General features: G+C 39.2%; 1 protein-coding gene across 4 annotated transcripts in view; it reads left to right on the plus strand.

Moving 5' to 3' along the window:
• LOC126175993 (PRKCA-binding protein) overlaps positions 1-24588 on the plus strand; it is a 119891-nt gene that overhangs the window by 86804 nt on the left and 8499 nt on the right. For all 4 annotated transcript variants that reach the window (XM_049923104.1, XM_049923105.1, XM_049923107.1 and 1 more), the window contains 3 exons: positions 11691-11824; positions 11945-12138; positions 22417-22669. In XM_049923104.1, the coding sequence (XP_049779061.1) occupies positions 11691-11824; positions 11945-12138; positions 22417-22669 (581 nt within the window). The remainder of the gene's footprint in view (positions 1-11690; positions 11825-11944; positions 12139-22416; positions 22670-24588) is intronic.

Here is a 24588-nt window from a genome sequence, read left to right on the forward strand (position 1 = left end):
CTTCAGTCCAGAGACTGGTTTGATGCAGCTCTCCATGCTACTCTATCCTGTGCAAGCTTCTTCATCTCTCAGTACCTACTGCAACCTACATCCTTCTGAATCTGCTTAGTGTATTCATCTCTTGGTCTCCCCCTACGATTTTTACCCTCCACGCCGCCCTCCAACACTAAATTGGTGATCCCTTGATGCCTCAGAACATGTCCTACCAACCGATCCCTTCTTCTGGTCAAGTTGTGCCACAAACTTCTCTTCTCCCCAATCCTATTCAATACTTCTTCATTAGTTATGTGATCTACCCATCTAATCTTCAGCATTCTTCTGTAGCACCAAATTTCGAAAGCTTCTATTCTCTTCTTGTCCAAACTATTTACTGTCCATGTTTCACTTCCATACATGGCTACACTCCATACAAATACTTTCAGAAATGACTTCCTGACACTTAAATCTATACTCGATGTTAACAAATTTCTCTTCTTCAGAAACACTTTCCTTACCATTGCCAGTCTACATTTTATATCCTCTCTACTTCGACCATCATCAGTTATTTTGCTCCCCAAATAGCAAAACTCCTTTACTACTTTAAGTGTCTCATTTCCTAATCTAATACCCTCAACATCACCCGACTTAATTCGACTACATTCCATTATCCTCGTTTTGCTTTTGTTGATGTTCATCTTATATCCTCCCTTCAAGACACCATCCATTCCATTCAACTGCTCTTCCAAGTCCTTTGCTGTCTCTGACAGAATTACAATGTCATCGGCGAACCTCAAAGTTTTTATTTCTTCTCCATGGATTATATACCTACTCTGAATTTTTCTTTTGTTTCCTTTACTGCTTGCTCAATATACAGATTGAATAACATCGGGGAGAGGCTACAACCCTGTCTTACTCCCTTCCCAACCACTGCTTCCGTTTCATGTGCCTCGACTCTTATAACTGCCATCTGCTTTCTGTACAAATTGTAAATAGCCTTTCGCTCCCTGTATTTTACCCCTGCCACCGTCAGAATTTGAAAGAGAGTATTCCAGTCAACATTGTCAAAAGCTTTATCTAAGTCTACAAATGCTAGAAATGTAGGTTTGCCTTTCCTTAATCTTTCTTCTAAGATAAGTCGTAAGGTCAGTATTGCCTCACGTGTTCCAGTATTTCTACGGAATCCAAACTGATCTTCCCCGAGGTCGGCTTCTACTAGTTTTTCCATTCATCTGTAAAGAATTCGTGTTAGTATTTTGCAGCTGTGGCTTATTAAACTGATTGTTCGGTAATTTTCACATCTGTCAACACCTGCTTTCTTTGGGATTGGAATTATTATATTCTTCTTGAAGTCTGAGGGTATTTCGCCTGTTTCATACATCTTGCTCACCAGATGGTAGAGTTTTGTCAGGACTGGCTCTCCCAAGGCCGTCAGTAGTTCCAATGGAATGTTGTCTACTCCAGGGGCCTTGTTTCAACTCAGGTCTTTCAGTGCTCTGTCAAACTCTTCACGCAGTATTGTATCTCCCATTTCATCTTCATCTACGTCCTCTTCCATTTCCATAATATTGTCCTCAAGTACATCGCCCTTGTATAGACCCTCTATATACTCCTTCCGCCTTTCGGCTTTCCCTTCTTTGCTTAGAACTGGGTTTCCATCTGAGCTCTTGATGTTCATACAAGTGTTTCTCTTATCTCCAAAGGTCTCTTTAATTTTCCTGTAGGCAGTATCTATCTTTATTTTTTATTTTTGACTAAACCATTGCAAAACAGCAGTGTCTAATTCATCAATGTAGATCTCTTCCTGCTTTTTCATGCAGATGGTCCAGAACAAGAATTGCATTTCCTGACAAAATCCCATACTTTCTTCTTTTTCTTTTTAATGTCCCAAACAGTCTGCATTTTAATACCATCAGCACATAGAATAGACTGGCCGATAACAATGGAAACAGGTCTCTGTTGTCATGCGGCAATTGCTTAAACGTTGGAAATGGCAGTTACTGCTCACACGATGAGATGTTTATTCCTGCTTGCAAGAGAAAAATATTGTAAATTTTTTTTGGTTGTGCAAATAATCCGCAAATTGGGTAATCCACATGTGAATAACCAGGAGTACACTTTATATGAAAATATGTTATATATTTTCAACTTCAATTTCTTGCTGAAATCAGGGTCAGGCACCCAACAGTGAAAACGGGAAGTTCCTGTTCCTGTTCGCTTACCATTCTCCTCTCACTGTCACTGCAATTTTCCCCACCCCATGTCCAGTTTAGTTCAGTTTATGTTGCAAACTTACTAAAGGCATGCGGGACAGCTCAGCTTGTTGTGTTATGTAGAGTTTATTCTTACTCTCTTTTCTTTTCTGTTAACAGAAAGAATAATAATAATATTAAAAGGTGTACAACTTTGCTTCCACCATTTTTTCCCCAACATTTGAGGCTTTAATGAAACAAATTGGTTACATGTGTATCATTCAAAGTATTTTCCATGACTGGCCACTACTTTCTCCCATCTTTCAGGCAGTGTACGAATCCTGCATGGAAAAAATTGTTCATCCTATGAAGCGATCCATGAATCAATCCAATTTGTGACTTCTTCATAAGATCAGAAGTGTTGGTCAGCCAGGCCATGCACCATTGATCTAAACATGTGACAGGGGGAACAATGTCTGGAGAATACAGTGGTTGGGGTAGAACTTCCCATTTTAATGTTTCCAAATATGTTTTGACCTCTTTTTTGCAACGTGGGGTCGATCATTGTTGTGCTGCAAAATCACTTTATCATGCCTCTCGCTGTATTGCATACGTTTGTCTTTTAATGTTCTGCTCGAACACATTAATTGTGTTCAATAATGAGCATCTGTGATTGTTTCCCTTGGTTTTAACACCTCATAGTACACGACACTGAGCTGGTCCCACCAAATGCAGAGCATGATATTGGAGCCGCGAGTATTCGGTTTGGCCGTTGATGTGGAAGCATGTTTGGGATATCCCCATGATTTTTTGTGTTTAGGGTTATTGTAATGAACCCATTTTTTGACCCCGGTCACAATGCGATGCAGAAATCTCTTTCTTTTTTTGCCTCTGAAGCAACTGTTCAGAAACACACACATGCCATTCAACGTCTCTTAGTTTCAGCTCACATGGGACCCAAGTTCCTTCTTTCTGATCATGCCCATAGCCTTGAGACTTTTGAAATGGCTTGCTGTGTCACTCCCACTAATCGTGTCAATTCTTCTTGAGTTTTATGCGAGTCTCCAGTTCCGCATTTACGAAAACATTCTCTCTTCCATCAATGTGCCAATCTACAACAATAAAATCACCATTCTTAAAGCATTGAAACCACTCATTACATGTTCTTTCACTAATAGCGTCCTTACCATACGTACTTGAGAGCATTCAATGAGACTCAGCCGCTGTTTTCTTCATACTGAAACAAAACAGTAACACCTCCCGCAAATTATGAGAATTAGGCTCGTAAACTGACATTTTCAATCAAGAACAATTTTATGATGCAGGCACAAATCTACTAATGTTTGAATGAGGTTATGTTGACCAAGGTCCAAGCTAACTGCCTGATGTCTGTGATCTGTTTCTTTCGACCGTTGTCGCCACCTATCGGCAAATGGCGGAAGCAAAGTTGTACACCTTGTAGATGCTACCACCTGTTTTATTTCTGTTGAATCTATTTCAGAAGGAGAGACATCAGAGGTGATTAAAGTGGTTGGGGACTGTGATAAGTTTCAGCAAGGGTTGGAAGGATGAGGCTCATGCTCTTCTCCAAAACATTTGAATGATTGAAGTGCTTAAGTTATGTCGATTTAAATATATTAAGCAATGTAATGTTAGGAAACAAATTAACCAGAAAACTGTGCAAGTATATGACAGAAGTTTAAGATGGTCTTTGTTTTATCCATTCAGTTTCGAAAATAGTATTTCATACAAACTGAAAAATGTGACTTACAAACTGAAAGAAAAAGAAAACCACTCCAAAAATGCTATGGAGTGTTTGTAGTTCATTCTTTAACCCTGAAACAGAGAGCTGGAGAAAGCAGAGAAATGCTACGGTAGTTTCAGTAGAAAGAATGCCAAACACATCAACATTGTTTTGCGTTTAGAAGCTACAGAAGCCTGTTATCATCAAGACTGCTATGCTAAATTAGTGTTGAGCCTCTCCATTGTTTGAAAAAGAGGCTGCCCTTATGATACCAGTTTTATGCTGTTTCCTAAGAAGTATGCAATTCTGCAGATTCTGTAGATGATTGTCAATTTTCAATGCATTTTTTATTGCAGGAAGTCAATAAATGTCTTCGAGAATGAGATACAATGACCATAAAAACTCTAAAAAACGTATTGGCTGAACACAATGGTGATTAGACTCATCTCCCTTTCAAATTCACATGAAATGACAACTGCCTCCAGACAAGACATTGCTACTGATTTCATGTGGCTGCACTTGAGGTTGGAGGAGAAACTGCAAGTGTGTGAAGGCTGACTTAGTCTGTGCAACATTGTGTAAAAACTGTCGAGTACAAAGCGGCACTTACACGACTCGCAGTAATTTGACAGAAGCTGTAAATATTTATATACAACAACTTATTTGTTCAACAGATATTGTGGTATTTTAGCTGTATAGGTGTTGTATGTATGATAATTGTATATGTATTATAAAGACAGTAATTGTTGGTTAATTATAGGAAGTCTTCTGTAGCCAAAATCACTTGGTATTTTTATTTTACTTCACAATGACCGGTTTCAATAGGATTGCTGTCATAATCAAATTTACCATGTACCAAACGTAAAGCCAAGACGGAGAATTTATCACTGTGTGCAAACGGGCATCTCAGGGATAAGATGTACATAAGCAGTAGTTTACATGCCTTTGAAATATCTCATTAACATGTATACACGGCATCAGTTCAGTGAGAGCACTTTCCAGTCACAGGAAATGACACCACATTTGTTTATCAAATACATAAGAAAGAACCTATAACATATCCATTGTGCCAGCTATGTGCCCAAGAGTGGAGATAAACAAACAGGAAGTGCAGTCATAGCCCTAGCAAGTTGCGGGACTAACTGTGCAGGCACGCAGCCTATGGCAGATCGACCCCTTACATAAATGCCAGCCGCTGTGGCCGAGCGGTTCTAGGCACTTCAGTCTGGAACCACGTGACTGCTACGGTCGCAGGTTCAAATCCTGCCTCGGGCATGGATGTATATGATGTCCTTAGGTTAGTTAGGTTTAGATAGTTCTGAGGTCTAGGGTACTGATGACCTCAGATGTTAAGTCCCATAGTGCTCAGAGCCATTTGTGCCTTACATAAATGACCAACAAGTGGGGTATGTGTGCACCTAATATCTTACATATTTAGCAAAACAGTGTACCCATTGTATCTGTGGTATGTATACTTGTCAATACGAAATTCCAAAGTTATGTAAATTAATGCATATGTACATCTTATCACTGAGATGTGGGTTCACACACAGTGATAAATTCTCCTTGTAATTTCTTTATTTTTGGTACAGTGTAGATCTGACGATGACAGCAAGATTCTGTTGAAACCAGTCATTGTGAAATAAAATAAAAATACCAAGGGGTCTTGGTTTCAGAAAATTTTCCTATTCACTAGTGACAGAGAGGTGCAGCCTATATGTTAATTAATTCTCCAATAATTCTTAATTCTCATGACAAGTGACTTGATTCCAATACAAATATCAAGGCGTGTGAAACTGAACTAAAAGTAACTGAATTGTTCCGAATGGCTAAATGTCAGTTTTAAAAGGAATTTCACTGTTTCTTTTTTTACCTTCAGAGTTTAATACTAACATTTTTGTGCTACATCTATGTTTCTGTACGTATAAAATCCAAGTAGTTGTGGAAAAACAGGAGAGAGATTTCATTTAATTATAATTGAAGTTGAAAGTTATGCCAAACTCACAAGCTAATGGATTTTTAATCTCCCAGATAGAAGTCTCGAAAACTGGTTATTTTGCTTGATACATTCATATCACCTTCTTTGAGCAGAATTACACTAGAAAATTTTTTTGTCGTAACAGATGCCTTTGAAAAATGCACTATTTTTTGTAAAAATTGAAAACGGGTAAAAGAAAGTTAATTAAGGGCTGAGGGAGGGTAATGCTTACCTGCTAGGGAAGGGAACTTTTTTGTTTCTTGTTGCTATATCTCCTGTGAGTGTTTTCCCAAAGTTTCAAGACCTTACAGATTATTTCCCCCATTTTTCCTGATTTACTTGGGGTAATAAATGAGTAGCTTTAGTTAGATCTGTTCCTGTATTTCCAACATTGAATCCATTTTGACAAAATTTTTTGTGTGTTACCTACAAAAAATGCTGTAACACTACCATTGATTTGGAAAAGGTTGATTTTAGTGGATCTTAAATATTTTGGGAGACTGTGCTTCAATAAGGCAAAGTTACATATTTTTAGATACATGTGTAGAAGAAATGGGTTAGGATTTGACCATAAAGTCTGTCCTTTTTCATACCTGTGCTGTATTGCAATTTTTATCATTCCCTAAGCCTTGCACATAGTTTTTTTGTTTTAATGTGTGCTGATATTTTGTACTGTATTAACACACTCTAGTCAGGCCACAGTGATGGCTGCAGTCCCCTAGATGTCATAAACTTTTTCAACTTCAGTATGTGGCTCCTGCTTGTATAATTAAGGAGAAAAGGAGATTGCCGTCTGTTTCAGAAATACTGTCATTGATTTCAAAACCATTATCATCAATTTTGGAACCAGATTCTTCAAGCATCCTCAGAATTTCTTCATAAATCAAACTATCCCCTATTTTATGATTAAATTTTGTGATCATGACAACTATGGAAGCACACTGCAACAACGAATGTGCAGGAACTGATAATGCCTGTAACTTGTTTTTCAAGTCATGTAGCACTTTGTGGGAGTGGGAACATCCATTTAGTAGCTCTCCAAAGTGCTAAAATATTGAACAGCTGACTTCAAGCCATCACTGCTCGGAAATAATTCATCATGAAGTAACAGTCAGGAAAGCTGCACTTGGAGGTTGAGTGCTGACGTTAGGGAAACTACAACATACCTGTAATTTTTATCAACAGTGACTGGAATACGTACTAACAAATTGCCCAGGTTGTGGTCCAGTAAGCTGAAATGTTTTTAAAATTATTACTTGTGCTGTCCCTAAAAGACAAGGGTAGTATGCAGTGTGATAATATGTAGAAAAATTAAGTTGAGAGGTACTAATAACTGTCATATTTGAAGGTAGTGTCTATGAGTGAAAATGTATCCAGTTGTGGTTTAATACAACTTATTTATCTGATGTAACAAAATTTCCCACTTAATTCACATTTTTACAAATATTACGAACAGACCAGTTAGATGAATGGTTGGCTTTTTAAGCTGTTATCCAGTGTTAGCTTAAAAAAAAAAAAAAAAGTGCCGTATGTATAAAATCGCAGCTAATTTACTTTGTGTGTTTCCATTCAGTTTGGTTTACAAATTAAAATAAAATAAAATAAACACCAAGAACAGTTATTTTTAAACCAAAAAGAATGGAAATACATAATATGAATACACTGCCATTTTTATAAGCATGGCATCTTTTTCTAACGAAGCACCGGATAAAGTTTCAACAACCTAATTGGGAAAATTCCACATTCATTTAATAAATTTATGGCTGTAGTACCCATAATGAAGAAGATATAAGTTTTGTGTTTTCTCTTGATAACAGACGCCTAATCTGTAAACAAAACCAAGTTCATTGTGAGCTGAGCACAGAAAGAATGCCAGTAACAGTAATTAGAAAGTCAATGTCCACAGCAAGGTCAGTATCCAAATAGCATCTGGGCAAGATTTGTGATAGCTCATGCTTCACACTGTTCAAGGCTGACTTACGACCACTGGCCTAGATCTGTGTGGCTGGCAGCTGGGCCCATGTGACCTGTCATTCAGCCTCTGATGGTGCATGTCGATTGTTCTCTAGTGTTTCGAAGCTGTTGTCAATCTGCTATCTGCTGGTAGAGATATTAGACTGGTAATGTCCTGACACATTTACTCAGGTTGTTTACTTGTCCTCTTGATCAAATGTGCTTGGTTATGCATTAAATGTATTCTTCCATTTTTTATTTTTGTATTTTTTTTATTACCCTTCCTACCTATAGAGGGTTATTGGCTAGACTGGCTGGAGCTGACTCTGTAATGCTAGACTAACAGTGGAAATGTCCTCTCTACATCCAGCAGTTATTGATGAAACTGTATAGAGTTACTTTTTTTGATCTCTGCCAAATGTACTAGAACACTTTTAGGTAAAGACACTCTTCTATAGGTCATGGCTTTTCATAATGAAGCAGTGGTTAGCACAATGGACTCACATTCAGGAGGATGACAGTTTAAACCCGTGTCGGGCTATTCTGATTTAGCTTTTCCATGGTTTCCCTAAATTGCTTCAGGTAAATGCCAGGATGCTTCCTTCGAAAGGGCACATCTGCTTTCCTCCCTTACGTGTCCCTAATCCGAGCTTGTGCTCTGTTTCTAATAACCTCGTTGTTGGCGGGACATTAAACACTGACCTCCTCATCCTCCTCCTCCTCTCATAATGAAGGAAATAAACCCTGTGCCTTATTGTAGATTATATGTCTTATATTTTGATAGGTTTTTAGTATTTTCATATATTTCTGTAGTGGTATAGGGATAACCAATAACCTTAGGACAATTGTTTCTTTAAATTCAACCTGTAAGTTGCACTTTATACAAAACAACTATCCCTGTGATTGCAGTGATTGTCATCTGACCAGGCATGCCTTGTAACATTTTTAACAATATAAGAAAAAGATAGGTTGCTACTTATTGTAAAGATGATGGAGATGGCAGTCATCTATGCGTGATTGCTTGTGTGAATAAATGTGTGTATGTTTACTTTTCTGACGGAGGCTGTGGCTGAAGCTAATATGAGAGTGTCATTTGTTTGTGCTTGTTTGCAACTTGATGGGTCATCTTTATGGTAAGTAGCAATCTTATTTTTCCTTATATAATTGATATTCCAACCTGGAGTTCAACATTTTTGTTGAAAGTATTTATTATTAATATTAACACACAACTATATATTTGGAGAGTCACACTCTCGCAATATGACTACCCATATTTAAATTGTCAATCAGATGTACTTGAGTATGTAAAGTAGCAATCATAAAATAAAGACACTTCTACAAACAGACTCAGCCATACTTAAATATTACTTTCTTGTGTTTCTCTGTTCAGTCCTATAAAACTACCACCTTTTTACCAGAGTGCCTCGCCTTCTTCAGCAGTATTTCCAACTGTGTATGTTGTCATGCCAGCTGCTTTCTTGTACAATGACTTGTCTAGTGAACACTTAAGTGCCCAGTGCCACGTGAAAGCACTGTGTTAGAAACTGTACCCTTCCACTCCCAAGATACCAACTTGTGGTTATCCTGAAGTGTATACTTACATTAGACGTATATGAAAATTTTTATGTGCATGCTTTGTTTATACTAATTTCAAAAAAGGTTTGAGAAACCATGACAGATGTCTATCAAATCTGTCCTGATGAATTACTACTTCAACTTTTTCAGTTAGGTTAAGTTTTCTTTCCTATCTCCTCTGTGTGAAATACTTCTAAATCCTCTATAGCCCCATTTAGTGAATGGCTGTCACATGTTTGTGCTTGGCTACTGTTTATTTCGCATACTTGCATAGCCTAAAGTAGTCTGTGTGTTCATTATATCTCATAGAGTGTGTTCCCCTGTCTGTCTGATACATCTTGCTTCGTATGATATATGTTATGTTTTGTAAGATCCTGCTTATTCCAGTGCCAAGCCAAATTAGAGCCATTGTTGCTGTCAGAAGCAGCAGCTCTACATCCAGTATACCCCCAAACCACCCATCAATATAATCACATATGTTTTCTGCTATTCTTCATATGAACAATAAGGAAAGCTTCGTTTGCCATCCAACCTGGAGTTGCAGTTTTAATGACCAGCTGTATAGCTTAGGCCAGTATTACACTATCAAATTTCTTTGTCAAATATCTTTGTCCAAAATCTTTGTCAAAGATATTTGATGGTGTAATAGGAACTTTGTCAAATGTCGTCCAATATTTGATCAAATCTGGGGCCTCGCTGTAGATTTGATCAAAGAAATCGCTTGTCTTCTGTTCACTGCAATGTGACATGTTACCACATGGAGCGCTAGCATCGCTGCAGCGTTCTGTCGTCTGTAGTGTTTTTATAAACATTGCCGGTAAATACAATTGGTGTGTGCCGACAACTGCAAAATTAATAGAGATGTATGAAGCTGATGAGGTGCTTTACAACGTGAGGCACCCTGAATACAAAAATAAAATAAGAAGATTGGAGACGAGACCTGACCTGACCTGAGCTAACCTAACATAACATAACATAACCCTCTCCTGTAGCAAGGAATCGGAGTGTTACAGTGAGCCTGTCTTCTGAAGATGTAGCAGTTCTTAAGTGAATATTGTGCTTTGTGATATGAGGATACACTTCACTGAGCACATACAGGAATGTATGCTCATCCATTCTTAAGTAATTGATGTACCACTTGACGTCTTCCACTGTAAGCTCACGTAAGAAGTTTTGTTGAATGCTTTTATCGTGTCATCGTAAAACCCACAGCTTCACCCAGATTAGATTAGTTTTTCATTCCATAGATCCGTGCTGAGGAGATCCTCGTGGATGTGGAACATGTCAATTTTTTTAAACTGAAATAACAATACTAATAGTATGAATAAATACAATACATCATTTGTTTCTATTAAAAATTTCGTCAATGGAGTAGGAGTTGGCCACTAGTAAGTCTTTGAGGCTCCTTTTAAACTGATCTTTATTTGTAACTAAATTTTTTATGTTTGCTGGCAAAATATTGAAGATGAGTGTTCTGAGTAGTGGACCTCTTTTTGAACTAAAGTAAGTGCTTGTAAGTCCTTGTGTAGATCATTTTTGTTCCTGGTATTGTATGTATGAACTGAGTTGTTTGTTGGAAAATGAGATATATTATTTACAACAAATTTCATTAAGGAGTAAATATACTGAGAGGCAGTAGTTAGTATACCCAGTTCTTTCAAGAGGTTTCTACAGGACGTCCGTGAATTTACTCCACAAATAATACGTATTACATACTTTTGGACTGTGAAAACTTTTGTTTGACTTGAAGATTTACTCCAAAATATTATACCATATGACATTATGGAATGAAAGTATGCAAGCTTTTTCATTTTTATGTTGCCTATGTCTGCTAACACTCGAATTGCAAACAGATTTGTTAACGCGTTTCTGCAGTTCTGGGATGTGCTCCTCCTAACTGAATTTATTATCAAGTTGTAATCCCAGGACTTTTAAGACTGTCAACCTCGTATGTATGGTTAAGTTTTTTCCCCCACTTCTTTTCCGCACGTGCACACAATGCAATTGGAGTACGTACAACTGCTGCGGTTAATAACAAGTTGTTGTCAGCCATCCTGAACTTTGACGAAAAATTTGATGACAGTGTAATACCCCTTCTAGCGCTACGTCAAAGATCTTTGTCAAATATATTTGACAGAATATTTGATCACATCTTTGATCAAATCTTTGACAAAGAAATTTGATAGTGTAATACCGGCCTTACTCATAAAATTTGTTCTCTCATAGGGATCACAGACATACATTTTGCTGAATGATAATATGTTTTTTCCAGCATTTGGTGATACTTTTGCTGCGATTGGTGTTCGCGAACCTCAGCCCAGAGCCAGTGAGGCATTTCGACAGTTCGGTGACTACCATAGACAGATGGAAAAATATGGAATCCAAATGCTGAAGTCTGTTAAACCTGTGAGTTTCAGTTTTGCAGACATTTGGTTACATATTTTTTACAGTGTAACTAACTGTGTGGTACAGCAAATTATTGTTTTAACCATTGTAATGAATATTATTTTATTTTAATGTCAACAGATATTGACAGACTTGGGTACCTACCTGTACAAGGCAATCCCTGATACAAAACTGACAATTCGAAAGTATGCTGATACAAAATTTGAATACCTCTCATACTGTTTGAAAGTTAAGGAAATGGATGATGAAGAGTATAGCTACAGTGCTTTACAAGAACCCCTGTATCGCGTGGAAACAGGAAATTATGAATACAGGTATAATAGATTAAGTCTTTTTCTTTCTTTCTTTCTTTTTTTTCTTTTCTTTAGGTTATTTGAATCATTGTTTCCACTGAAGCAAAAGTAGTAGTAGTAGTAGTAGTAGTAGTAGTAGTAGCAGCAGCAGCAGCAATAGCTAACACAGAGACTGAAAGTTTCCACCATTGGTACCACTGGATGGGAATAGCCATTATTATTACAAATGAGACCTGTTAGTATTATTATTATTATTATTATTATTATTATTATTACTACTACTACTACTACTATAAGTGAGAGAAATTACTGTTGAAATTTCAAGTCTTACTAAAAGTGATCTCATTTCATATGACTCTGCAAGTTTCTTTTATATTAAATGGCCAATAAAAATTCAGGTTTCCATAGGCTCCCAGATGGTCCACTTGCAGAGACAAGAACTGAATGTGGCAATATGAACATCCTGGATAGAAATATTGCACTTCCTGATCCTTTTTTTGGCTGATATATTATGCACTTACATTTTATTCTGTTTTGCTCTTGTACTATAAGTTCTCTGGAGATGTTATGAGGTACCTGCACACGTGTGATCATTGTAGTATTGTGTTGGCATGAAATCTTGGATGTTAAAGACTTTCAGCAACAAGAAATTGTTCATGTCCTCTTATTTATTTCATCTTCGGTTGGAGTCATAAATGTGACACACAGAAATTGGCAGTGCTGTGCTTGTGTGATCAATTGAATAGTTTGATATTATAAACAAATCAGTAAGTAAGATGTAAGACATATAGAGAACATCAGAGGGAAATTCAAGTTAGTAGTCTTTTTCTCAACAGTGAAACATAATATAGATTACTATAACAATGAAAACAGTCAATTATTGACAAAATTATTTAATTGGATACATGAAAAATCTACTCACCAAGCGGCTGTAGAACCCACACATAAGAGTGTTGTAATTTGCAAGCTTTTGGAGCCAGTGGCACCTTCTTCAGGCAGAAGGGTTGAAGGGGAAGGAAGAAGGGCGAAGGGAAAGGACTAGGGAGGATAAATTTCAGGGAAAATCACCCAGAAACATGGGTTAGAGGAATATTACCATACAGGATGAAAAAGAAAGATTGATTGTTGGGGACTGCATTGGACAAGAGTTGAAAACCCGAGAGCTTAAAGGTGGAAGACAGGATAATATGCAAGACAGAGATTACTACTAAAACATCGTGACCAGTTAATAAGAGTGAAAAGCTAAGTGCATTGTATGTAACAGAGGTGGGAGGGCATGGTGAAAAATAGTGGGAAAGACAATGAAAGATGTAGAAATCTAAAATGGAGTGAAGCAAAGTGTAGTAACAGTGAGGAAATGCTGAGATGGAATAAATTAACATAAATTAAGCCCAAGTGGGTGGCGAGAACCAAGGACATGTTGTAGCGCTATTTCCCACCTGTGGAGTTCCGAGAAACTGGTGTCTGGGGGAAGAATCCAGATGACGCATGGGGTGAAACAGCTGCCAAGGTCACAAATGTCATGTTGTACAGCATGCTCTGCAACAGGATATTGCTGGTTGCCAGTATACACCCTCTACCTATGCCCATCATCCTAATTGATAATTTGCTGGTAGTCATGCCGATGTAGAAGGCCGAACAGTGTTTACATAATAGCTGATATATGATGTGTCATTTCACAGGTGGCCCTCTCTTTGATAGTATATGCTTTGTCAGTTACAGGACTATTATAGGTGGTGGTAGGAGGGGGCATGGGGCAATCTTGCAGTGGGGATGGTCACAAGGGTAGGAGCCATAGGGCAGGGAGATGGGTGCAGAAGGAGCATAGGGTCTGACAAGAGTATTGTGTAGGTTGGGAGGGCAACGGAAAGCTGTTCTAGGAGTGATGGGCAAAATTTCAGACAGAGTGGATCTAATTTCAGGGCATGATTTTAGGAAGTCATGGCCCTGTCAAAGTAGCTGATTAACACATTCCAGAGCAGGATAATACTGAGTCACCCGTGGTGTGCTCCAAAGCTGTTTTGTGGAGGGATCAGCAATATGAGGATTGGATGTGATGGCACAGGAAATCTGCTTATTAACTAGGCTGGTGTGGTAATTATGTGCAGTGAAGGCTGAGGTGAGGAGGGTGGTGTATTGCTGTAAAAAGTCTGCATCAGAACAAGTATGTTTGCCTCGGTTGCCAAGGCTGTATGAGAGGGAATGTTTGACATGGAAATGATGGCAAATCTCAAAATGTAAGTACTGTTGTTTGTTGGTAGGTTTAATGTGGACAGTAGTGTGTACCTAACCTTCGGTGAGGACGAGATCAACATCAAGGAAAGTGCCATGGGATTCGGAATAGGACCAGTGAAATTAAGTTGATATAAGGTAAGTAGGAAGGATGTCATAAGTTTGGAATCAGGTGGCTGCTGACTGAGGAAATGTTCAGCAGCAGACAGACCATGTACATGAGGGATGTTGGTATAGAGGGGGGTGGCATCAATGATGACAAGAAAGGTGTGTGGTGGGAGTGGAACGAGTGTGGATTTCAGATGATCTAGGAAATCGTTGGTATCTTTAATGTAGGAGGGGAGTCTTTTTACCACGATTTGCAGGTGTTGACCAACTTAGGCAGATATATGTTCAGTGGGTGCTTTGAAGCCAGCAACTATAAGACGGACAAGATGATTGGGTTTGTGGATCTTAGGAAGAAGGTAAAAGGTGGGGTTGGGTGGTTTGGGTGGGGGTGAGAAGTTCTGTGGATTGAGGTGTTAGCCCTCATGAGGGGCCTGAGATTTTAAGGAGGGACTGCAGGTCAGTTTGAATTACAGGGATGGGATTTTGATGGCAGACACTCTATGTAGAGGTGTTGGACAGCTGGTGTAGACCTTCTCTAACATACTCCTAGACAAAGGATCTAGCACTGTAGTAATTGACCAAAAGGAGTATGTTAGTGAAGGTCTACACCAGCTGTCTGACACCTCCACATACAGCATCTGCCATCATGATCCCATCACTGTAATTCAAACTGACCTTAAAACCTCGGGCCCCTCACAGGGAGTAACACCTCAATCCGTAGAACTTCTCACCCCACCCAAACCACACACCCCCACCTTTTACCGTCTTCCTAAGATCCACAAACCCGATCATCCTGGCCGTACTATAGTTGCTGACTTCAAAGCATGCACCGAACATATATCTGCCTTGGTCAGCCAACACCTGCAACTCATTGTTCAAAGACTCCCCTCCTTTATCGAAGATAGCAACCATTTCCTAGATTGTCTGAAATCTGTGACCATCCCACTCCCACAGCAATAAAAGTCCTTGCTTGTCACCATTACTGCCACCTCCCTCTGTACCAGCATCCCCCACGTACATTGTCTGTCTGCTGCTGAACATTTCTTCAGTCAGCACTCACCTGATTCCAAACCTATGACATCCTTCCTACTTACCTTAATCAACTATATACTTACCAACAACTACTTCACCTTTGAGGGGCAGACATACTAACAGATCAAGGGTACGGCCATAGGAACCAGGATGGCTCCTTATGAGATGAAGGCAGAGCTCACCATCTGTAGCATCGTCGACAGGACCAATTGCGGACCTTTGGTACAGAGCCGAGTGGAGGGTCTGAATCAGAGGTTCTGCGACCCTGTAGGCTGCAGATTCCTTGAATTGCGCCATAGGGTGGTGGGGTTTTGGGTTCCACTAAATAGGTCAGGTGTCCACTACACACAGGAGGTGGCTACACGGCTAGCAGAGGCTGTGTGGTGTGGACTGGGCAGTTTTTTAGGTTAGACAGTCTTGGGAAAGGTCAAAGAGGGCTCCAGTCTCAAAGGGTACAGCGCAAAGAAACGACAAGAATCGATCAAGCAACAGTCAGTATTGTAGTTGTAAATTGTCGTAGCTGTGTTGGAAAAGTACCAGAGCTTCAAGCGCTGATAGAAAGCACTGAAGCTGAAATCGTTATAGGAACAGAAAGCTGGCTAAAGCTGGAGATAAATTCTGCCAAAATTTTTACAGAGGCGCAAACCGTGTTCAAAAAGGATAGATTAAATAAAGTAGGTGGTGGCGTGTTTGTGTCTGTTGGTAGTAGTTTATCTTGTAGTGAAGTTGAAATAGATAGTTCCTCTGAATTACTATGGGTAGAGGTTATACTCAACAGCCGTACCAAAATAATAATTGGCTCCTTCTACCTTCCTCCCCCTCCCTCCGACTCAGATGATATAATAGCTGAATGCTTCAAAGAAAACTTAAATCTCATTACAAATAAGTACCCCACTCATACAGTTATAATTGGTGGAGACTTAAATCTACCCTCGATTTGTTGGCGAAAATACATGTTCAAAGCTGGTGGTAGACAGAAAACATCTTCCGAAATTGTACTAAATGCTTTCTCTGAGAATTACTTTGAACAATTAGTTCATGAGCTCACACGGATCGTAAATGATTGCCAATACACACTTGATCTCCTAGCCACAAATAATCCTGATCTAATAGAGAGCGTCATGATGGATACAGGGATCAGTGAACACAAGGTCATTGTAGTGAGGCTCAAAATCATATCAACCAAAACAACTAAAAATAAACGCAAAATATATCTGTTTAAAACAGCAGATAAAAATTCACCTGATGCCTTCCTAAGAGTGTGTCTCCATTCCTTCCAAGCTAATTATGTAAGTGTAGACCAGATATGGCTCAGATTCAAAGATACAGTATTGAGAGCAATAGATAGATCCATACCACATAATTTAATAAGAGACAGGACTGATCCACCATGGTACACAAAACACGTCATAACACTGTTGCACGAGCAACGAAAAAAGCATGCCAAATTCAGAAGAACGCAAAATCCCCAAGTCTGGCTAAGTTTCACGGAAGCTCGAAATTTAGTGTGGACGTCAATGCGAGATGCTTTTAAATAGTTTCCACAATATTGTCTCAAAATATGGTAGAAAACCCAAAGAGATTCTGGTCTTATGTAAAGTACACCAGTGGCAAAAAACAGTCAATACCGTCACTGTGCGATAGCGATGGAAATGTTACTGATGGTGGTGCCACTAAAGCAGAGTTACTAAATACAGTTTTCCATAATTCCTTTACAAAAGAAGACGAAGTAAATATTCCAGAATTGGAAACCAGAACAGCTGTTAGCACGAGTGACATAAAAGTAGATATCTTAGGTGTTGTGAAACAACTCAAATCAATTAAGAAAGGCAAGTCTTCTGGTCCAGATGGTATACCAATCAGGTTCCTCTCAGAGTATGCAGACACAATAGCACCTTTCTTAGCAATCACATACAACTGCTCACTTGACGTAAGGTCCGTTCCCAAAGACTGGAAAGTAGCACAGGTCACACAATATTCAAGAAAGGAAATAGGAGTAACCTGTTGAATTACAGACCCATATCGCTGACCTCAATTTGCATTAGGATTTTGGAGCATATACTGTACTCGAACATTATGAGTCACCTTGAAGAAAATGACTTATCGATACATAACCAACATGGATTCAGAAAATACCATTCTTGTGCAACACAGCTAGCCCTTTATCGCCATGAAGTAGTGAGTGCTGTCGACAAGGGATCTCAGATCGATTCCATATTCCTAGATTTCCAGAAAGCTTTTGATACCGTTCCTCACAAGTGACTATTAATCAAATTGTGTGCATATGGAGTATCATCTCAGTTGTGTGACTGGATTTGTGATTTCCTCTCAGAGAGGTCATAGTTTGTAGTGATAGACGGTAAGTTATCGAGTAGAACAGAAGTGATATCTGGCATTCCGCAAGATAGTGTCATAGGCCCTCTGCTGTTCCTGATTTATATAAATGAGCAAGGTGATAATCTGAGCAGCCCCCTTACATTGTTAGCAGATGATGCTGTAATTTGCCGTCTAGTAAAATCATCAGACGATCAGTTCCAATTACAAAATGATCTAGAGAGCATTTCTGTATGGTGCGAAAAGTGGCAATTGGCACTAAACAAAGAAAAGTGCGAGGTCATCCACATGGGTACTAAAAGAAATCTGATAAACTTTGGGTATACAATAAATCGCACAAATCTAAAGGCTGTCAATTCGACTAAATACCTAGGAATTACAATTACGAGCAACTTAAATTGGAAAGACCACATAGATAATATTGTGGGGAAGGTGAAACAAAGACTGAGCTTTGTTGGCAGAACACTTAAAAGATGCGACAAACCCAGTAAAGAGACAGCCTACATTACCCTTGTCCATCCTCTGCTGGAATATTGCTGCGTGGTATGGGATCCTTACCTGGTAGGATTGACGGAGGACATCAAAAAAGTGGAAAGAAGGGCAGCTCGTTTTGTGTTATCGCGAAATAGAGGTGAGAGTGTCACTGATATGATACGTGAGTTGGGGTGGCAGTCACTGAAACAAAGGCAGTTTTCTTTGTGGTGAGATCTATTTACGAAATTTCAATCACCAACTTTCTGTTCCAAATTCGTAAATATTTTGTTGACACCCACCTATGTAGGGAGAAATTATCATCATAATAAAATAAAAGAAATCAGAACTTGAACGGAAAGATTTACGTCTTCCTTTTTCAGGTGCACCATTTGAGAGTGGAATGGTAGAGAAGTAGTATGAAAATGGTTCAATGAACCCTCTGCCATGCACTTAAGTGTGAATTGCAGAGTAACCATGTAGATGCACATGTAGATGTTCCTCTGCCAACCTTTTCATGGGTCACTTGGGGAGGGCTTACCTGGGATCTGTAAGTCTTCAGCCCCTGGTTTGATTTAGGTACATTGATGACATCGTTACCATATGGACTCATGGTGAGGCTGACCTGCTAAAATTCCTGGAATCTCTCAATACCTTCTCCCAATTAAATTTCACTGGTCCTATCCCAAATCCCATGCCACTATCTCATCCTCACCGAAGGCCAGCTACAACTTCTGTCCACATTAAACTCACCAACAAACAACTGTACCTACATTTTGACATTTGCCATCCTTTCCATGTCAAACGTTCCCTGCCATTCAGCCTTGGCAACCGAAGCAAACATATTTGTTTGTATGCAGACACTTTACAGCAATACACCACCATTCTCACCTCACCTCAGCCTTCACTGCACGTAATTACCCCACCAGCCTAGTGAAAAAAGTAGATTTCCCGGGCCAGCCCACCATTGATAACTCAGTATTATCCTGGTCTGGAATGTGTTAATCAGCTACTTTGACAGGGTCATTACTTCCTACAATCATGCCCTGAAATGAGATCCATTCTGTCTGAAATTTTGCCCACCATGTCTAGAATAGCTTTCCATCGCCCTCCCAACCTCTGCAATATTCTTGTCAGACTCTCTGCTCCTTTTGCACCCGTCTCCCTGCCTTATGGCTGCTACCCCTGAGACCGTCCCCGCTGTGAGTCTTGCCCCATGCACCCTCCTACCACCACGTATAATAGCCCTGTAACTGGCAAAACATATTCTATCAAAGGGAGAGCCACCTGCGAAATGACACGTCATATACCAGCTATTATGTAAACACTGTTCGGCCTTCTACATCAACATGACTACCAGCAAGTTATCAGTGTGGATGAATGGGCATAGGCAGAAGGTGTATAATGGCAACCAGCGACATCCTGTTGCAGAGCATGCTCTACATGACATTTGTGACCTCGGCAGCTGTTTCACCACACGCGTCATCTGGATTCTTCCACCAGGCACCAGTTCCTCAGAACTCCGCAGGTGGGAACTAGCACTATAACATGGCCTTGGTTCTTGCCATTGACCTGGTCTTAATTTATGTTAATTTATTCCGTCTCAGCATTTCTTCACTTTAACTATGCTTCACTCCATTGTAGTTTTCTACATATTTCATTGTCTTTCCCATCTATTTTTCACCGCCCCCTCCCGCCTCTGTCACGTACAATGCACTTAGCTTTTCACTCTTATTAACTCATGCACGATGTTTTAGTAGTATCACTGTCTTGCATATTACCCTGTCTTCCACCTTTAAGCTTTCAGGTTTTCAAATCTCATCCGATGCAGTCCCCAACAATCAGTCTTTCCTTCTGAATCTTTACAGTAATTTTCTCCTGACCCATGGTTCTGGGTGACTTTCTCAAAATCAACCCCATTTCCTAAATCTCTCCATTCCTTTTCCTTCTCCCTTCTTCCTTCCCCTTCAACCCTTCTGCCTGAAGAAGGTGCCACTGGATCCAAAAACTTGCAAATTTTAACACTCTCCTATATGTGTGTTCTGCAGCTGCTTGGTGATAATATAGGTTATGTAATGATAGATGACAATTTGGACAATATGCATTGAATGAGGCAGGTAGTGTTCCTAGCAGGGAATTGTGCATTCCAAGGTTAGATTGATGAGCTTGAGAATGAAATAACTTTGTTTTTGTAGGCTCACATATTTGAATATTATGTAGTGATTGTGGTGCTTACCTCTGTTCTTCAACATGTCAGTGAGGTTCAGAACAACTCTATTTGTCCTGGGTATTGATAAGTGCTTCAGTTGTATTTAGTCCGTTAATATTGGACCAATACCAGTTTTATGGTACTAAAAGCCATATCTTCAGGTGAACATATGACTAAAACATAGGACGGGAATGGTTCAGAACCTTTTTACCCAACATTCATTGAAAATGTGGCTTTCATTGCCATGGAACCAGTAGTGATCCAATATTAAAGGACTAAATACAGTTAAAGTGATTATTTATACCAAAGATGGTGTGGTTTCTTCCATGGGATAAGCCTTTTTATTTTATGCTATGGTGGCACCTTACATGTCAGTTTTGTGAGAGAACCTTATTCCAGACCTTTTCACCATAAAAAAATCTGATGTGGTCACTGCAAGGCACAAACCACTACGTCACAGAAGCAGGTGTAATGACAATGACAATAAAAATCTGATGTGGTTACTGCAAGGCACAAACCACTACGTCACAGAAGCAGGTGTAATGACAATGAAATAATTGTGTTTTGAACAATTCCATTACTGCTCTCTCTTCTGTTGCTGTGTCTACAGACACACTCTCTCTCTCTCTCTCTCTCTCTCCGTGTGTGTGTGTGTGTGTGCGTGTGTGTGTGTGTGTGTGTGTGTGTGTGTGTGTGTGTGTGTGTGTGTGTGTGTGTTGACTTTGTATTATACCACAGATGATAATTCTCCTTTGGTTTGTTCCTATTGTGTTTTATTACCTCTTCTACTAACTTCTTATCACTGTCTAGTGCCTTGTATGGATGTTTAAGATTAGATTTTTCCTGTTTCTGTGTTATTTTCATGCAGTTTTAGCAATCTCTATTATTATTAATAATAATAATATAATAATAATAAGTAACTTCTGAAAACTGACTATAATTAAAAATATGTTGTGTATAAGTATTATGATTTTTGAGAAAATATTTTAATTTGTAGCTGATGTATTCCCCCCATCACTGATTTTTTTGTTTCCAGTTTTTTACAGGCTGTGAAATTTGCAAAAAGAAAAAAAAGTATGCTTTTACAACACTCTACTCATGTGTCCTTGATTTTGACATGGGGGGGGGGGGGGGGGGCACAGAAAACTTAAGCTTTTGTTCTTTTTCTGATGAATGTTTAACAGAGGAGTAAATGTGTGCTGAATGAAATGTTGAGCTGCACTGAGGACAACACAGTGGTGGCTGTGGATAACTTGTGCGTTTGATAGCACAGTAATGTAATGTGTGGTGGAACAATGACCATCGAATAATAATGATTAAAAAAAGTGTGGTTTCTTCCATGGCATAAGCCTTTTTATTTTATGCTATGGTGGCCCCTTACATGTCAGTTTTGTGAGAGAACCTTATTCACCATAAAAAAATCTGATGTGGTCACTGCATGTTAAAGGCACAAACCACTACGTCACAGAAACAGGTGTAATGACAATGAAATAATTGTGTTTTGAACAATTCCATTACTGCTCTCTCTTCTGTTGCTGTGACACATCAGTCTGGTGCAAATAATTACAAGGAACCTTTCATCCTTATGAATTGATACTTTCAAATAACTCAATGACAGTTCTGTGTAGGATTTTGAGTAGAATGGTTGCTAATAACTTATGCCCAGATACGGAAGAAGTGTTTTACTATGTAATCTATTCATAATTACTTTTTATTGCCAAGGATATTTTCTGCATTGCCTTGCTTTATAGTTAAAAAGAATGTTCCTGTGTGTAATTTGTTGTATTTCTTTATCTCTTGGACAAAAACAATTTAGTGAGAAATGGTTCTTCCAGTGGAACACATTGTTGCCAATATATTTTAAGTGTTACTTACAAGATAGAAATAAAATTAATGATTAAATTTTCCTGCAGGCTTATTTTGAGATGTCGGCAAGACGCACGGGCAAGATTTGCCAGACTGCGTGCAGATGTGTTGGTGAAGTTGGAGTTGCTAGATAACAAGCATGTCCAGGATGTAGTGTGGCAGCTTCAGCGATTGGTTGCTGGCCTTGCTAATTTCCATGGGGAGACATACAAACTCCTGCAAGGACGATCACTTTTTCCTGTAGAAGTTGATCTCAGCCGGTCTGCTTTCCAGTACAAGAGTGCCGGTGTACCAACACAGGTGACTTTCTTATGCAACTCACATTTGTAATGGGAGAAAAATGTTTATGGGTTGTATTAACACAGATGCAGTGATGTTAGATGCTGCTTATAATTAATCTAAAATAGAAATAAGTCTCTCTAAGAAATGGATTAGGACACTATGGTATTTGTAAATGTTCTCAGTGGCTGCTGAGCCACCATTCAGTGTCAGGTGGCAACTTGTCATGGTGTGGCAAGGGGACAATATATGTATCTATGTATTGCACTATTGCTTACCAGTTCTTGTATGGAGTAGGATGTATGGGTCGTGGATTGACATTTTGGTGAGGCTACTGTAATGGTGAATTTGACAGGAAACTCTTTGAGGCTCTCTGTAAGCTGTATGAAATGGATAAGATAATTTCTGTGCAGGAGAAAAGGTTTGTGCCCTACATGTTGCATTATATATCATAAAATGTTACTTAGACAACATGAAGAGAGAAAGAGGTAATGGGAACTGGCAAAAGGTAAAAAGCAAGAGATACAGAGAAGGAACAGTTATGCGGACACACATGAGATGACATTGATAGTAAGCTTGGTATGTTACCTGAAGTAGGAAGGAAGATCCACATCTAGATGTAGCCGTAAGTAAGTTGCAGGACTGTAACTATGACTTCATCAGTAACAGAAGGAACAGAAAAGAAGAGATTCTTGCTGCAAAACAGTAGTCTAGGAGGTATGTGAGCCAGATGGTGCAGGGAAAATTAGAAACTGGTTGTCAGGTCACAAATAGTGCAAGGCCAACACAAATAGTGCAAGGCAAAGTGTCAGCCTTGGCCAGCTGACAAAGAACATAGGGCTGGGCATATTATTACAAAGGCTGACTACAGGAGATGGAAAACTGCAACTTTTATCTTAACATGAAGATTTTGGTATTACATGAGAACATTATGACAGGATTTATCTTACTTTACATTAAGTGTGACTTAATATTTTGTATGCATTGTTATTTTCAAATACCAGGGCTTTGGCAATGCCACCATTTTTTTGTAAAAAGAGCAGCATAGAAAAAAAAAGTGGAATAGATGTGCACAAAACACTGTTTACATGCCAATCTTGTATGGCTTTGGGATTGTTTTGGCTTCCATAAGAACTGAAATTCTGGGCATTAGTGGCAGTGAGACGTGTTTCTTGTTTCTTTGAAGACCAGACCTGAAAATTGTAGCAATTAAAGAAAATAACACACACACACACACACACACACACACACACACACACACACACACACACAATGTATGTGTTTTAGCTAGCCCTCTAAAGAAGGACCTTCTTGAAAATCTCAGCAAGTTACTCTAATTTGTCATGTGTGTGTCTACTATTGAGCCCCTCCTCTATTTCGTGAGTACTGACCTACCCCCATATAGATATTTACAGGATGACGATTATAGAAGTATATAAAATAAAAACAACGTCCTTCTGAACGGTTTGCGTTAGGATGTTCAAGCTGCGTGGTCGACCTCTGGGCATGATGGGAATTAGTATGTGCATTCATGTGGTTTGGTTTAGCGATGAAGCCCACTTCTATTTGGATGGGTTTGTCAGTAACCAAAATTAGTGGTTTTGGGGGACTGAGAATCCGCATTTTGTGATCTAGAAGTCTCTTCACCCTCAATGGGGGACTGTGGAGTGCAGTGTCCAGTCACAGAATAATCGGTGTGATATTCCTTGGTGGCACGGTGACTACCGAATGAAAAAAAAGTGACCTTGAGTTTGACAAGATGTGGTTCATGCAAGATGGAGCTCAACCCAGGAGAGTGTTTGATGTCCTGGAGGAGCACTTTGGGAACTGCGTGCTGCCTCTGTGGTATCCAGAGGTCACTGGCACGATTGTCTGCCCTATTTTCTGGATTTGAACACATGTCTCACCTTTTGTGGGGTTTATTAAAGGCAAGGTGTACA

The sequence above is a fragment of the Schistocerca cancellata genome, chromosome 3 (genome assembly GCF_023864275.1).
Source record: "Schistocerca cancellata isolate TAMUIC-IGC-003103 chromosome 3, iqSchCanc2.1, whole genome shotgun sequence".
Taxonomy (NCBI): domain Eukaryota; kingdom Metazoa; phylum Arthropoda; class Insecta; order Orthoptera; family Acrididae; genus Schistocerca; species Schistocerca cancellata.